This window comes from Mastomys coucha, unplaced genomic scaffold (genome assembly GCF_008632895.1).
Source record: "Mastomys coucha isolate ucsf_1 unplaced genomic scaffold, UCSF_Mcou_1 pScaffold7, whole genome shotgun sequence".
NCBI lineage: Eukaryota > Metazoa > Chordata > Mammalia > Rodentia > Muridae > Mastomys > Mastomys coucha.
Genome location: NW_022196913.1, coordinates 59,088,560 through 59,104,328, shown reverse-complemented (window position 1 = coordinate 59,104,328; position 15,769 = coordinate 59,088,560). Strand labels below are relative to the sequence as shown.

General features: G+C 43.2%; 1 protein-coding gene across 3 annotated transcripts in view; it reads right to left on the bottom strand.

The window, feature by feature from the left end:
* Positions 1-15,769, bottom strand: part of Simc1 (SUMO interacting motifs containing 1) — a 48,339-nt gene that overhangs the window by 8,259 nt on the left and 24,311 nt on the right. For all 3 annotated transcript variants that reach the window (XM_031358157.1, XM_031358159.1, XM_031358158.1), the window contains 4 exons: positions 15,530-15,599; positions 6,938-7,092; positions 1,938-2,090; positions 263-391 (listed from right to left, as the gene is read on the bottom strand). In XM_031358157.1, coding sequence (XP_031214017.1) covers positions 263-391; positions 1,938-2,090; positions 6,938-7,092; positions 15,530-15,599 — 507 coding nt within the window. The remainder of the gene's footprint in view (positions 1-262; positions 392-1,937; positions 2,091-6,937; positions 7,093-15,529; positions 15,600-15,769) is intronic.

Here is a 15,769-nt window from a genome sequence, read left to right as displayed (position 1 = left end):
CTGCTGTCCCCAGGAGGTGAGCTGCTATCCCCAGGAGGTGAACTGCTATCCCCAGGAGGTGAACTGCTATCCCCAGGAGGTGAACTGCCAGCAGCCTTTGCCTCCCATCACCAACTCCATGCCCCATTGTGCTTCCTGTCGAGCATTTGGCATTTTTCTCTTGAAATTCTGTTTCTAGCAGGTAGAGATAAAAAAGTTCTTAGTTCTCTTTTTAATGGAGAAACCAACCAAAACCGAAACAAGTGGCTCAAACTGCACTCACCTCTGGCTCCTCTCAGGGATGTCCAGCACAAAGCCAAACATCATCTCAGCTATTTTATTGGAGCTGCAGGTTGGAGTCCTGTCCACCTCTACAGCGATGGACAACATCCTCTGAAGCTGACACACAATCCTGGATTCAGAACACAGAAGACAAGTGAGTGCGAAGACATGGAGAGAGGCTTCCTGAAGCTGGAGAAGGTCCCCACCAGAGTGTACCAAGAACAGAGACAACTGGGTGTGGAGGTGCACACCTTTAATTCTGGCACTCAGAAGGCAGAGACAGGCAGGCCAGCCTGATCTACATACTGAATTTCAGGCCAGCTAGAGTTACCTAGATTTTATCTCAAAACAAAACAAAAAACAACAAACAAACAAACAAGTGAACAACAACAACAGAACAGAGACTATTAGAAGGTCCTCCCAGTACACTGGCCAAGGAGAGCAATCCAGATGTTAGCTTGCTCACACTCAGCAATTCATCCTTCGGAATCTTTCTGTCAGCTCATATGTGAAACTTCTAGAATTTGAGGGTGAGCTGCATAGCAAGATAATCTTAAATTAAAGCAGAACCATATAACCCTAAGGGTCTAGAGAATTGTAAAGACTATCTATGCTGTAACTTCTCTATTTTGTAAATGAAAAAAAAGTACAGGTCCAAGGTGACTAACATTATTTTAATTTCCTTGTTGTAGAAGACATGAATTTGTCACTTTTAAAATAATTTCAATTACTTAATTTTTTACGTATTAATTACTTCTATGCACCATGTGCATGCCTGGTTTGGTCACAGACCAACAAAAGGGCCTAGATTTCCTCCGACTGGAGTTAGAGATGGCTCTGAGCTGCCCTGTGGTGCTGGGAACCAGGCTCCTCTGGGAGAGCTGTTGGCGCTCTACCTGCTGAGCCGTCTCTCCAGCCTCGTCATATATATTTTCTATTAGTGGTTTCTTACTAAGACGAGCCCCAGAATGTCCATTAGTGTACCTCCCCTCCTCTCCCATCAGACACAAAAATGGGAGAGAGGCAGACACAGCACCAGGAGGCTAAGCAACACTTGAGAAGGGTAAGCGTGGCTTGACAGCACTCACTTAAACATATATTCTATAGTGGAAGAGCACTGTTTTCAGAGAAACTGCAGACAGTGACAAAAGAACAGAAGAGGGCAGGCCAGCTTCTGCTGTGATGAGACACCTGCAAGCTGCTATACTGGCTCTGTCCAAATTGATCAAGTCTTTTTTTTTTTTTTTAAAAATAGTCTCAAGGAGCAGGACGGCTCATCAATGCAAGTCTGAATGGCTATATGGATGGGTGCCTTCAGAGGAAGCAGTGTCTGGCAGAGCAGGCTCAGGACTTGGGTTAGTATCCACAAAAGGGAGCCAGAAAGAAGCGACACTTTCTAAGTCAGAAGCCAAAGGTGGTGGAGGTTTAGCAGTGAGAACCTGTAAGTACCTGCCCTTTGCTGCGGATGGAGTCTCGGTCCTAGTATATGTCACACAAGAATTCTACATAATTACACTCCGAGCCTAACAACAAGTCTTGGCTTTTTTTTTTTTTTTTAAGAAAAAGTCTATGTTACAAGAGTGGGTAGTTTGGGGCAATCTGTTCTTAGGCCCAGTCCTGTTTGTTAGACACCAAACTCTCCAAGACCTGGAGACAACTCTTTGCCTGTTCCTTACAGTTGATTGGTGTTCCTGGTCAGGTTAGCCCGGGAAGACAGATGGTCACTGCTAGTTTTCAAAACTCCAGTTCTTGGAGAGGTCTGAGTCTCATCTTGGGGTGGAGTTAATTCATTTTCAGTCACTGCTTTGACCAGCCACTTGATAACATCTCTGGAATACAGACGAGATAAGAAAGAAAGGTATACACGGCTGCTGTGCCCATAGAGTTCAGACTTGCACTCTGGCTTACACTGGGCTCCTAGACCAGGGGATTCCTCCAAAGGCAACCATGAGGACCTTGGGGTTATTTTCAGTATTTAAGCAAATCTAACAAAGATCACACATTAAACTGAAGCATGGTTATAAAAGCTACCTGATATATCAACATTTTTCTTTTTTCTCCTTTTGTAGTACTGGGAACTGAGCCTGTCAGGCATTCTACCAGTGGGCTGAACCTCAACATTTTCCTAGAACTTACATATTATTAACATTTTATCCCTGCTGTGGCAAAGACGTGACAGAATACTTTGAGGGAGGAAGGGTTTATCTCAGCTCAAAGTTTTAGTGGGTTCCCTCAGTGGCTGTCTGGACCCCTGCAGTCAGGCACAACATCCTGGTAGCATATGGCAGAAGCTGTTTTTCACTTCTTGGTAGATTAAAAAAACACAGAGAAATGGGGAATGTAGGAAGTGGCCAGTATGAGCTATAGTACCAGGTTTAGCCCCACCCCGTGACCCACCCTGTCTAATTAGGCCAGCACCTCCAAATAATGTATATTGTGAATTCATCAAGGAATTAACATATTCATTAGGGCAGAGCCCCCAAGGTCTGCCTGTCTCTGGAAACAACATCAAGTGCTTTACTAATCCAAAACTAGGCAATCACAACTGGCTCCTATAAATTATAGTAGCAAAGATGACTTTCTGACCAGTGACACTTCCTAACTAGGTAGGAAGTGGGACTGGTGGACCAGCTAGGTCTTCGCTGGGGCTCAGAGGGTATGCACTATAGCCATCCTTTATCTAGGCCTTAGGCTCTATGAGGAACACAAAAACAGTTCATAAGGTTAGTATTTATTTTGATGATTACTAATTGCGTAAGTAACCAAGATTTTAAAAAGAAAAGTGGCATTGAATACATACACTGAATTATTCCTGTCCTAAAACCACAGTTAACTCCAGAGAAAATAAAAGTGTAAAGAACTGACCATGGTGTGGTGGTGCACACCTTTAATCCCAACAATCAGGAAGCAGAGGCAGGCTAGATCTTGTGAGCTTGAGGCCAGCCTGGTCTACAAAGTGAGTTCCAGGACAGCCAGGGCTATATAGAGAGACGATGTCTCAAAAACCCAAAAGAAAGAAACCAGAGACCCAAACAACCAAAACCCCTGCCAAAGGCAACTAACAGGAAAAACAAGTGGTATGGACAAAGTTAGAAGACAATTAGAAAAGATAGGAGATGTGTGGGTACAGGCTTTTAAAAATGGAATAATATCTGCTAATATAAAATAGAAACATGGGGGCTGGCGAGATGCCTCAGCAGTTAAGAGCACTGACTGCTCTTAGGTCCTGAGTTTGGATCCCAGCAACCACAAGGTGGCTCACATCCATCCGTAATGAGATCTGACGCCCTCTTCTGGAGTGTCTGAAGACAGCTATGGTATACTTACATATAATAAAAAATCTTTAAAAATAAATAAATAAAATAAAATTGAAACATGTAGGGTGACCCCTTGGAAAACATTTTCCAGAAATGAGCATCATTTTTCACTTTAAAATGGCCTCCAGGATGCTGAGCAGTGTGTGACTGAAGACCTACAACAAGCAGAGTCCTTTTTCAAATAGCTCACCCCTCCTCACCCTCCTTCTCCTCCTCACCCCTCCTGTCCCTCCTCCTCCTCCTCACCCCTCCTCACTCTCCTTCTCCTCCTCACCCCTCCTGTTCCTCCTCCTCCTCCTCCTGTTTTTTTGTCTTCAAGGTTTCAAGGTTTCAGGTATAACCTTAGCTGACCTGGAACTCACTCTGTAGACCAGGCTGGCCTCAAATTCAAAAGATCTGTCCTGCCTCTGCCTCCTAAGTGCTGGGATTAAAGGATGTGTGCCACTATGCCAGACTTAAGACCCCTTTTTCTAAAAAGTACATTTTTTTTTACATTTATTTTATACATATGGTTATTCATATGTATGTATGTATGTATGTATGTATGTATGTATGTATATGTACCATGTTTGCTTGGTGTTTATAGATGCCAGAAGTGGGGGGTGTTGTGCACTACCATATGGGTGCTAGGAATCAAACCTGGGCCCTCAGGAAGAGCAACAAGTACTCTAAACCTCTGGGCCATCTCTTCAGTCCCTTATGCTTGCTTGTTTGTTTCTTGATTTGTTTTGTTTTATTGAGACAAGATCTCTCTGTATAACGGTCCTGGCTGCCAGGCTGGCTTGAATTCAGAGAACTTCCTGTCTCTACCTCACATCGTGCGTGCCACCACCACCCAGCTTTTTATTTTTTTTTCTATATGTTATAACTGATGAAATTTAGGCAACTCTTTATTTTTTATTTTATGTGTATGCTTGTTTTGCCTACATGTATGTCTGTGCATCATGTGTGTGCCTGGTAACCAGGCAGCTAGAAGGCAGGGTCATACTTCCCAGAACTGGGGTTACATATGGTTGTGAGCTGCTGTGTGGGTGCTGTGAACCAATCCCAGGCCCTCCAGGGCAGTCAGTGCTCTTACCCACAGAGCCATCTCTCCAGCCCTGCTTCTCATTTCTGAAGATGTATTTATTTATGTATTTTATGTATATGCATGCTCTGTTTGCATGTATGAGTGCATGACAGAAGAGGGCATCAGATATCACTATAGATTGTGAGCCATGTAATTGCTGGGAATGGACTCAGGACCTCGAAAGAGCAGCCTGTAGTGACAATTCTGGAATTTTGCTTTTTTGTTTTTTTAAAGATTTCTTTATTTATTTTATGCATATGAGTATACACTGTAGCTGTACAGATAGTTGTGAGCCTTTATCTGGTTGTTGGGAATTGACTTTTAGGATCTCTGCTCGCTCCGGTCGGCCCTGCTCCCTCTGGCCCAAAGATTTATTTATTATACATAAGTACACAGTAGCTGTTTCCAGACATACCAGAAGAGGGTGTCAGATCTCATTACGGGTGGCTGTGAGCCACCATGTGGTGGCTGGGATTTGAACTCAGGATCTTCGAAAGAGCAGTTGGTGCTCTTACCCACTGAGCCATCTCACCAGCCTGGAATTTTGCTTTTTTTAAAAAACAAAAACCAAAGCCAAAAACCCAGAAATATTTTAAGAATATATATATATTTTGTGTGGGATATGGGGCTGCTTCAGATTGTCCATAGCAGCTGACTATGATTTGCCTCATGCTCTGGTAGGGGCGTGATTTTGCCAGCTGCAGACAGTTTCCGTGATTGTGTGACATTTGGAATTCTGGGGACTTTTCAGAGGGGATATAAATGCTAGGAGAGGCAGGGTTGTTGGTTGGTTGTTGGTTGTGGTTTGTTAAGTGGTTGTGCACAAAGAAGAAATAACAAGAAGAAATTAGATATCCTGAGAGCAAAGATCAAACTTAACCCAAAGAACTCGACACCCCTTACCAGCAGGAAGTAGTCTAAAGAGAGAGTCACCCTCTTTCCAACCCCTGACTTTATTCAGGGATCTCTTTCCTTTCCCCTCTATCCTTTTTTCTCTTATCTAGTGTTAGGGGGTTGAAAGGGTGGAAGAAAGAAGAAGCCACAAAGTAGCCGAGGATAGCTCCAGCAGCCAGTGCTCCAACCACTGACCCTTCTCTCAGCCCTGCTGCTGACTTCTTAACAGCACTTCTGGCAGCTAGAAGACAATTTCGTCAAAGTTTTGCATAAAAGTTATTTTTTAAATATGTAAACTAAACTAAAAGTATTTAGCCTACTTATTAGTTAATATATGAGAGAAAAAAGATGTTTTCAGACATATGAACTCTCAAAACTTTTCCTTTCTATATATTCTTCAGAATAAGGAATAATCCCTGTTACTTAGGAGTCCACATGGTCAATTTAGAGAAGTCTCTTTTGATTCTTCACAGTGTTGGTATTTATCCCATTTATGGTATTTAGCAATCAGGAAAATCTCACCCTCTTATAGTCTCTGGGTTTATCCTGAGCAACTGAGAAGCACCTAGCAGGCTAATGTCTGTGAGAGAACTTCCTAAAATAATTAGGCCTCCTACGCATACAACTTTTCTCTATTGGCAATATAATTTCTGAACAGGCAACTGAGACAGTAAGACAGTGGAAGGGCCTTGTTGGAAAAGTGGATCACTGGGCATGTGTCCTTGGGGCTGTGTGCTGCTTTAGGCCCTGAGAGGTTAAAATTTTCAAACTATACTGTGGGAACTTAGCCATTAGTTGAACTCAGTGGGAGACTAGCTCCCAGAACCTAAAAACAATGGGAGGCCAGTTCCCAAGAACCCAGAAACAAGGGAACCAAGAAGACTTGGCCCGAGAACTCAGAAACAACCTAGCCCAAAACAATTGCCAGGTGGCTAGCCTGCCCCTAGATCCTAGCACGAGCCAGCACCAATCAGAAACCACCCCGTACCTTCCCCTTACCCCAGTCTTCCCTTTTGCCCCAGCAACTGCACAGGAATAAAAAGCTACCTAAGACCTTGCTCGGGGCCAGACTCCTTCCTCTACTCCTGCGAGGGATATGAGTCTCGCCCCAGCTAGCTGGAATAAAAAACCTCTTGCAGATTGCATCAAGTCCGTGTCTTGGTGGTGTGTGGGGGTCCCTCCAGGAATCTCACACCCTTTCCTCTTAGCTCCTTTGCTTCCTGTCTGCTTCTGCCATGAATATCAAAGTCTCTGAATCTGTGAACTTAAATAATTCTCTCTCCATAAACTGTCTTTTCATGTGGGTCACAGTGACCATAGTTGACTAACACACTGAGCTTTACTTGGTACAATGACAGTCTCTAAGCCTCACACTAGAGTTCTAGTATCTGATTACCTGATATTGTGGGGCTGTTTGTCACATGACAGAACAGTGTTTGCAATGGATTGCTGTAGGTGCTGCCGCTGTCTCCTCAAGATCTGCTGGAAGTCATCTTCCAGGGTCTGCACTACATAGCGTAGGAAGAGAACTCGTCCAGGCAGAGTTTGTCCCTGTGGAAGAAAGAATAAGAAGTTAGGGTCAGGGCCGGGCAGTGGTGGCGCACGCCTTTAATCCCAGCACTTGGGAGGCAGAGACAGGCAGATTTCTGAGTTCGAGGCCAGCCTGGTCTACAGAGTGAGTTCCAGGACAGGTGGCGCTACACAGAGAAACTCTGTCTCGAAAAACCAAAAAGAAAAAAAAATAAGAAGTCAGGATTGCCATGTGTCAGCACGTTTATCTGTGTCAGAGAGAGATTTCTGGGAGACAGCAGATATTCTGAGTCATGGCAATAAAAACTACCAACTGTTTCCCAAGGTGGCTATACTACTTACAATCTCACTAGCAATGACTCAGACTTATTTCTTTACATTCTTGCCTAAAAATTGGTGGTAAAATACTTACTATATTAAATTTCTACCTTAGCCCTTTTAAATAGTATTATAGTTTGAATGGATATTCTCCACAGGCTCATGTTTTGAAGGAGTGGTCCTTAGCTGGTGTTATTTTAGAAGCTTTGAAACCTTAGGAGATGGGGCCTGGGCAGATGAACCAGGTCCCTGGGAACATGCCTGTAAAGGGAGAGTGCCCATAAGGGAGATTACTTGTCCTAGTCTCCTTTTTCTCCCTGTTTGATTATTATTACATGAGCTATTTTTCCTCACCGCCATCTCTTCTGCTGGGATGCTTGCCTCACTACACTTTGGAACAGAACCAGGCAACCATGGACTGAAATCTCTGAAGCCAAGAGCTCAGATAAATCTGTCCTTTTAAATGCTTTCCAGGCTGGTGAGATGGCTCATCAGGTAAGAGCACCGACTGTTCTTCCAAAGGTCCTGAGTTCAAATCCCAGCAACCAAATGGTGACTCACAACCATCCATGATGAGATCTGATGCCTTCTTCTGGTGTGTCTGAAGGCAGCTACAGTGTACTTATTTAAATAATAAATAAGTCTTTGGGCCAGAGTGAGCAGGGACCAAGCAAATGGGGCTGACCAGAGTGAGCAGAGGTCCTAAAAGTCATCCCAACAACCATATGAAGGCTCACAGCTACAATGTGTACTCATATACATAAAATAAATAAATCTTTAAAAAAAATAAAAAAATAAAAGTTTTAAATGCTTTCCAGTATTTGTCACTGTGAAGAAAAATCAGATACAGTATTCAGCTTCCTCATTGTCATGCTCAAGGGTATAGAAGCTTTTGTTCTGCAAAACTGATTAAACAAGTGGCTGTTCATGCCTCACCCTTCCCGGCCTCCAATAATGGCTACTTCCTTTCCTCCTGTTTTTCTTGGCTTTGAGTTCTTGGCAAGGAAAAAACCATCATGGCCAAAGGACCACCTCACAGTGAGAGAAGATACATTCTTCCAAGGAATGTCCTAGGATGCTTCTAGCATCCAACATCCTCAAGCCAGTACCAACCTCCTCTAATACCATCAACCACAAACCAGCCAATGGACTAAAAGCCCTCATTCCATCACTTTGTTGTTGTTGTTGGTTTTGGTTTTTTGTTTTGTTTTTGTTCATTTGTTTTTTTTGTTTAAGATAACCCTCAGTGTCCTGGAACTCTTTCTGTAGACCACGGTTGCTTCAAATTCAGAGATCACCTGCTTCTGCCTCCAGAGTGCTGGGATTAAAGGTGTGAGCCACTACTGCCCTCTATTTAGTCACCATTTAAGAACCAAATCTACAAGCTAGGAACAAAACCTCCTAGCAGGTCTTTGCTAGGTTCTTGTTCCCACCCTTTATGCCCTCACCCTCCCAATCCACCCCCTCTGGCTTTATCCACCCCCCTCATCACAAGATAGGAGAGAAAGAAGGATTGGGGGTGGGGGTAGCCTTAAATCTAACTTCTTTCCTTTTGTTTCTTTGTACTAACAAACAGTGGCCAACCTCTACCTTGCACTGACAACTACCAGTTCTGCCTCTAGGGGCCCTTGCATTTTATATACCCTCTGAAAAGTTGCCAGAATTCCAAACATCACACAATCACAAAAACTATCTGCAGCTAGCAAAACAACACCTCGGATAGAGCAGGAGGCAAATCATTGTCAGTTGCTGTACACAGTCCAAGGCATCCCCACATCCCCACACCTGGGATTAAAACATAAACACTTTCTTATATTTCTGTGGTTTTTCACTACAAAGCCTTTAGCACATGAACATAACAGGAGGTGGTAGTTATAGTTTATTCATGATTTATTTATAGGAAGATTTATTATCTAGAAATTTCTTCTATGATCACTTTTTTGGGGGGCATATGGTTGTTCAAACTAATCTCTAATGAACTCCTTCCTAGGTTTCCATGGTGCCACCTGTGTTAGCTCCTTTTTCATCTTATTTATTTAAATATTTTGCTCCTTTTTCTTCATCTAGCTAAAGACTGTATCTATTTTTATTGTTTGGAGAATGAGTTCTTGGGTAGTAACTCTTTTTGAAAATTAGTTATTTGAACAAAGTACCTTTTCTAGTATGTACAGGTTGAATTTATTTAGGGTAAGATATTTGGCAATCAGCGTGGCTTGAAATTGTTGCAGGATATTTGATCACACTGTGAACCCCATGATCTTGTTACTTATTGAAAAAAACAAACTTGTTTTAGGTTGTGGTGTGGTTCAGCCCTTAGCACTCACCTCTGGCTGGAATATAGACACACTCTTAATCCAAACAATGAGTGTAGCTTTAGTTTGTAGAAGGAAGCACCCATGTTTGAAAGCAGACAAAGTGAGAAATCAGAGATTTGACAGAATAGGATATGCCCAACACTCACAGGAACAGACAGGAAAGAGAACCTACTTAAGGGAATGCCACAGAAAAGAGAAGAAAAAAAGAGAGGAAAAGAGGCAGTTTTCAAGGACAGTCATAGAGACAGAGACAGAGCAAACTAGACAACGGTGAAGACAGATGAGCCAGAAGATTAGAATAGACTGACAAAGTTAGCATGAGACCAAGCAGAGAATTTCAGGGGCAGCAGAGAGTAGATAGATTGAGTCAGTCAGCTCGGAGAGTTTGAGCCAGAACAGCTGAATTAACCAGCCACCTAGAATTCAGTAAGAATTAGAAGTGGTGAGCTTACTCAGCAGTAAGTCTCAGAGGCTGAAAACATTCTAGGCCTAGATTAGATTGTACAGAGGTTAGGAGCTTCTAGAATTAGACTCGGGTAGCAGGTGGAGGCAGTGAGCCTCGGAGAGTACTATTTCAACAGAAGAAAAGGTGTATTTACATGAAATTCTGAACAGTCACCTCCTTTCTAGTAAAACCTGCTTTAGACATGTGGACATACTGTCCTTATTCTGTTTTGTTTTGTGTGTGTGTGCGCGCGCATGGAGGGCAGAAAACAGCAGGTGTGTTGCTTTATCATTTTGTCTTTGAGACATCTCTCTCACTTAAATGGCATTTGAGGCCCAGCAATCCTCTTGTCTCTGCCCCCACAGTGCAGGGTTACAGATACATACAGACACATCCATCTTTTTACATGGATGCTGGAGATTTGAACTCAGGTCCCTGTGCTTGCATAGTAAGTACTCCTTACCTGCTGAGCCATCTTCATAGCACTATACTTAAAAAACAAAAACAAAACAAAAAAACCCTTTTGGGCTAAATGGTGGTGATGTACACTTTTAGCCCAAGCACTCATGAAGCAAAGGCAGGAGGATTCCTGAGTTTGAAGTCAGCCTGGTCTACAGAGTGAGTTACGGGAAAGCCAGGGTACATAGAGAAATTGTGTCTCAAAACCAACCAATCAACCAAAAAGCAAAGCAAACCAAAACTTTTGGTTTAAATATTTATCATGTTTGTTTATTTTTTGGGGGTATGTGTTCATATGTTTGTGAACATGCACACGTGTACACACATGTGTGTGGACAACTCATGGAAGTCAGTTCTCTCCTGCCACTTGAGTCCAAGGGATTAAACTCAGCTGTTGGGCTTGACACCAAGTTTCTTTACCTGGTGTGGCACCATGCTGGTCCTCATCTACCATACTTTTAATTGTATGTGTCACACGCAGTATGTGACAGTTAAATGTCAGAGAATAACTGCTCAGAGTCCTTTCCCTCCTGCACTCTGTTCATCTGCCTTCGTGTCTATTCCAGGATCCCTAGCCTCCAATCTCCTGGGAGACCCCTTGCCTCCATCCTCAACTCACCGTGCTCACTACCAACAGTGCTGGGATTACAGAGGAGCTGTGTGCCGTAGGTTCTGGGAATCAAGTTCAGGAAGTTACACTTTTACCCAGTGAACTCTCTTGCTAGCCTCTATGAACTGTACTTTCTCTACTTCCCCCAAATGGCTTGTCCCTGTTTTTTCTCAAAGCTCTTAATCCCTTGCTTTCCCTGCTGCTTGCGTATGAAAATTGCATACACTTTCAGTAGTTGTAACACAGTGAGACTATGCCCGTGCACTGACACAGGCAGGGCAAAAACTAATCTCTTTAGCAATTCCCAGACACACGTCGAGTATGGTAAACCTGCCTATAGGAAGGAAGTGAAGAAGGAGTGGTTTCTCTCTGGCTGTAGCTTGTTTCATTGAATGGGGGGAAGTAGCTGAGTACGGCGCATACTACAGAATTTCTACCTCTGTAGATACAGAAGCTTCATGACTGTGAGTCAGACTAGTCTGTACCTCCTCTGGTCTCTGGAGCCCTCACAATCCTGCTTTCCATTTGTTGTGTGGTAGCTTGGATGACAAGGTCCCTCTAAGTCTCAGGCACTTGAGTATGTGGTCCCCAGCTGGTGCTGTTATAAAGGTTTGGAGTGGGTATGTCGCTTCCTTCTTAGAGGAGGCATGTCAGTGGGGGAGGATTCTGAGCTTTCAAAAGTTCCCACCATCCTGTCTCTTGCCTGTGGATCTAGATGTAAGTCCACGCTCCACCGTCATGTACTCTAGCCCCCTAGAACCATAAGTCACGTTAACTGTGTAAGAATTTTGTTGTGATCATGTCTTAAGATTTGTTGTGCATATGGGATTGAATTAATTATCAACTGTTTTCCAAATTGTGATGTACTGAAGTATGCCTAAAGTAAAGTACTAAATAAAGTGTCAGACTCTTAAAGTTTGAACCCAGACCTGCTACTGAGTCGTGCTGAACCTAATTTCCTTCGCGCCTCGCTTGGACTGGCTCTGCTGGCCGTGTGCACGCACACACCCTCTCCTACTGTGATAGACTGTGACTATGAGGGTTTTTTTTTTTTTTCAGATAAATGTGGATGACTTTAAGATATTGGACTCAAAAATTTTCAGAGAGAAACAATATTTGCAACTAAGCTCAAGACTGTTCTTGTCATATTTTGGCAAAGAACATAGCTGCTTTCTGATCTTGTCCTAAGAATTTGCCTGAGGCTAAACTGAGAAGTATTAATTTTCTTGGGCGATATTTCCAGACAACTCAACACTGACTCTGTGTCGTGGCTATTAGTAATCCCTTACTCAAGTCCACAGTGATGACAGGCAAGTGAGGCAGGCAGCTGCACAAATGTATGGTTTGACAAGAGGAGCATCCAGGAAATTTAATGTTGGAGCTACCGTGTGCTGAAAGGGATAAAGAAGGCCTGATTCACACTAGAATAAAAAAAAAGACCCCACCCAAAGTAAGTTCCCAACTTCGGAAAGGAAAAAGGATGAGGACTTTTCTGCTCCTAAGAACCAGTAATAGAAGCTGCTGCAAATGTGATCAAGAGGACCAGCTTCATCCCAAGCAGGCAGGCAAACTTGGCATTATTGTCCAAGTAGTTCTGGCTTTAGAGACATGAAGATACAGGATTTGGAATTTGCTCTGCTGTCTCCCTGTGGTCCAACATTCCCTCACTAGGCCCCCTTTCCTCCTTTTTGGAATGGTAATGTATATTCTGCGCCATTGTAAAGGGAAATGTATAATGTGTGTTTTGAGATTATAGGGGCTTATACTTAAGAGACTGCCTTGCGTCTCAGAAGAGACTTTAGACTTTTTAATAGTTAAGACAGAGTTAAGACGGAAAGACTATGGGGTTTTTGAAGTTGGACAGAATGTCTTTTGCATTAGGATATAGCCATGAGACTGTGGCAGCCAGGGAGTGAAAGGTGGTGGTTCGAATGAGATTGGTCCCCGTAGGCTCATATACTTGAATACTTAGTCCCAGTTAAGTGGAACTGTTTGGAAAGGATTAGGAGGTGTGGTTTTGTTGAAGGAGGTGGGTCACTGTGGGGACGTGCCCTCTTCCATTCCCAGGGTGCTTTCCTGATTCTTGTTTGTGGATCCAGATGAGATATTTCAGCTGCTGCTCTAGTGCTGTGCCTGCCTGCCACCATGCTCCTGTTATGTCAGTGATGGCTCTTATGCTCTGAGGTTGTATGCTGGAAATAAACCCTTCCTTCTAAGTTGCCCTTGGCCATGGCATTTTATCACAGCAATAGAAAAGTAAGTAAGAGCCAAGCAGTGGTGGCACACACCTTTAATCCCAGCACTCGGAAGGCAGACACAGGCGGATTTCTGAGTTCGAGGCCAGCCTGGTCTACAGAGTGAGTTCCAGGACAGACAGGGCTACACAGAGAAACCCTGTCTCGAAAAACCAAAAAAAAAAAAAAAAAACCAAAAAAAAAGAAAGGAAAAGAAAAGTAAATAAGATGTGTTGTAAACACAGCGTCTCAATTGGAAGCAAGCGTCTGGAGCTTCTTAATTTGCCATCTTGCTGATGTCTCCCTCACTCTCCTTAATGTCTTGCCTGGGATCCCATATGCCCCCATTTTGGCATTCAACCTCCAGAGAAACAGAGTCTGAGAATATAGTTTCAACTTCCTGTATATCTGGATATCTGGAAATGTATTTGTGTATTTATTTATTTAGCATGTATGAATATTTTTGCCTGCATATATATATGTATGTGTACCACATGTATTTTTATTGTCCACATAGGTCAGAAGGAGTCAGATCCCTTGGAATTGGAGCTCCAGATTGTCCTAGGGTTTCACTGCTATAAAGAGAAACCATGATTAAGGCAGTTCTTATTGAGGACAACACTTAATTGGGGCTGGCTTACAGTTTCAGAGGTTTAGTCCATTACTGTAAACATGGCACTGTGCAGGCAGACAGTGTTGGAGGAGCTGAGAGTTCTACATCCAGAGCCTCAGGCAGCAGGAGACTGTGTGCCACACTGCATGTAGCTTGAGTGTAGGAGATCTCAAACCTGTCTCCATAGCAATACACTTTCTCCAATCTAAGACCAAACCTACTCCATCAAGGCCACACCTCCTAATAGTGCTCTATGGGCCAAGTATTCAAACACATGGGGGCCATTTGTATTCAAACCACCACACAGATGAATGTGAGCCACCATGTGGGTGCTGGGAATTGAACCTGGGTCCTCTGCAAGACCAGCCAGTGCTCTTAACCACTGAGCCATCTTTGCAGCCTACATCTTTATTTCATCCTCATACCTAAAACTTATAGTTTGGTTGAGTATAAGTAGAAATTCCTTTGTTGAATTACCTTAGGGTGTACAGACAGAATGCTGGCAGCTAAACTTGGAGGTCACTAAAGACAGAAAGTGGAATTTTTTCCTGGATTACTAACTTCCTACCTTTTGTTTTTGTTCATGCCATTTCTTCCTAACCCTAACCCTGATTTTGCCTACTGTGTTCCAGAGTGTAGTAGCTGACAACTTGTATTCAAACCACCACACAGATGAATGTGAGCCACCATGTGGGTGCTGGGAATTGAACCTGGGTCCTCTGCAAGACCAGCCAGTGCTCTTAACCACTGAGCCATCTTTCATCTGGTGAGTTTCAGTAGAAACCTATTCAACATCTGTAGAACTCGTTCACACTGCTTAGTGGACAGACTGCCTTTCTGAATGGCAAAGTTCTTTGGCTCTAATGGAAGCTTCCCCTCCCAGGCTATGGCAGTCTCTTTCACCTGTGTGCTAGCTCATGGCTGGCTTATCACTAATCACTCTGCTGTTTTTCTAAGATCTCTTGAATTGTTATTCACATATATTGTTCTTCTCCTTTTCATAGCTGTGCCTTATAACTTTCTCCACTTATTTGCTAGCATCTTAAAATTATTTAAACGCACAGAGCTCACGCATGGTAGACAGTGCTCCACCACTGAGCTGTGTCACTAAGGCTTTTAAGATTTTAGTTTGGTCTCTCAAGTAGAGAAGACATGAATACGTTAGTATTTGAGTTGGGAGACAGAATGGCTTAAAACTAATTTTTTGGTAGGGTAGGACCATCAACAGGAAATAATGACAGAGACATTACTAACAGGTTTTTTTTTGTTTTGTTTTTTTTGCTACTTTTCTTTGTAATTAAAATTTCCTCTGTAGACCAGTGAGATGGGTCAGAGGTAAAGGTGGAAGGAGTTGTCCTCTGACTGCCATACACACCACAGTGCTCCTACATATATCCCATACTCAAACCCACACACAAATTCAAAATTCCTCTGCAAGAAATATGTCCTTATAGTTTATGTTACCTCTTCCTCCATGACATAGGTGAGCAGTTTCCAGTCCCACTCCACTGTCTTGGCATTGGCTGGATGCAGCCTGAAAGTCAAGTGACATCAGTTAGAATTCTGGAGACTTTAGTGACAGAAAGGACAGGATCTGGAAGGTACAGGACAAAAAGCCTCTTCTTATCTTAAGCAACCTGGCCTACCCTCCAGGCCCTCAGCATGTCAGTGGAGGCTAGCCCTGGCCTACCCTCCAGGCCCTCA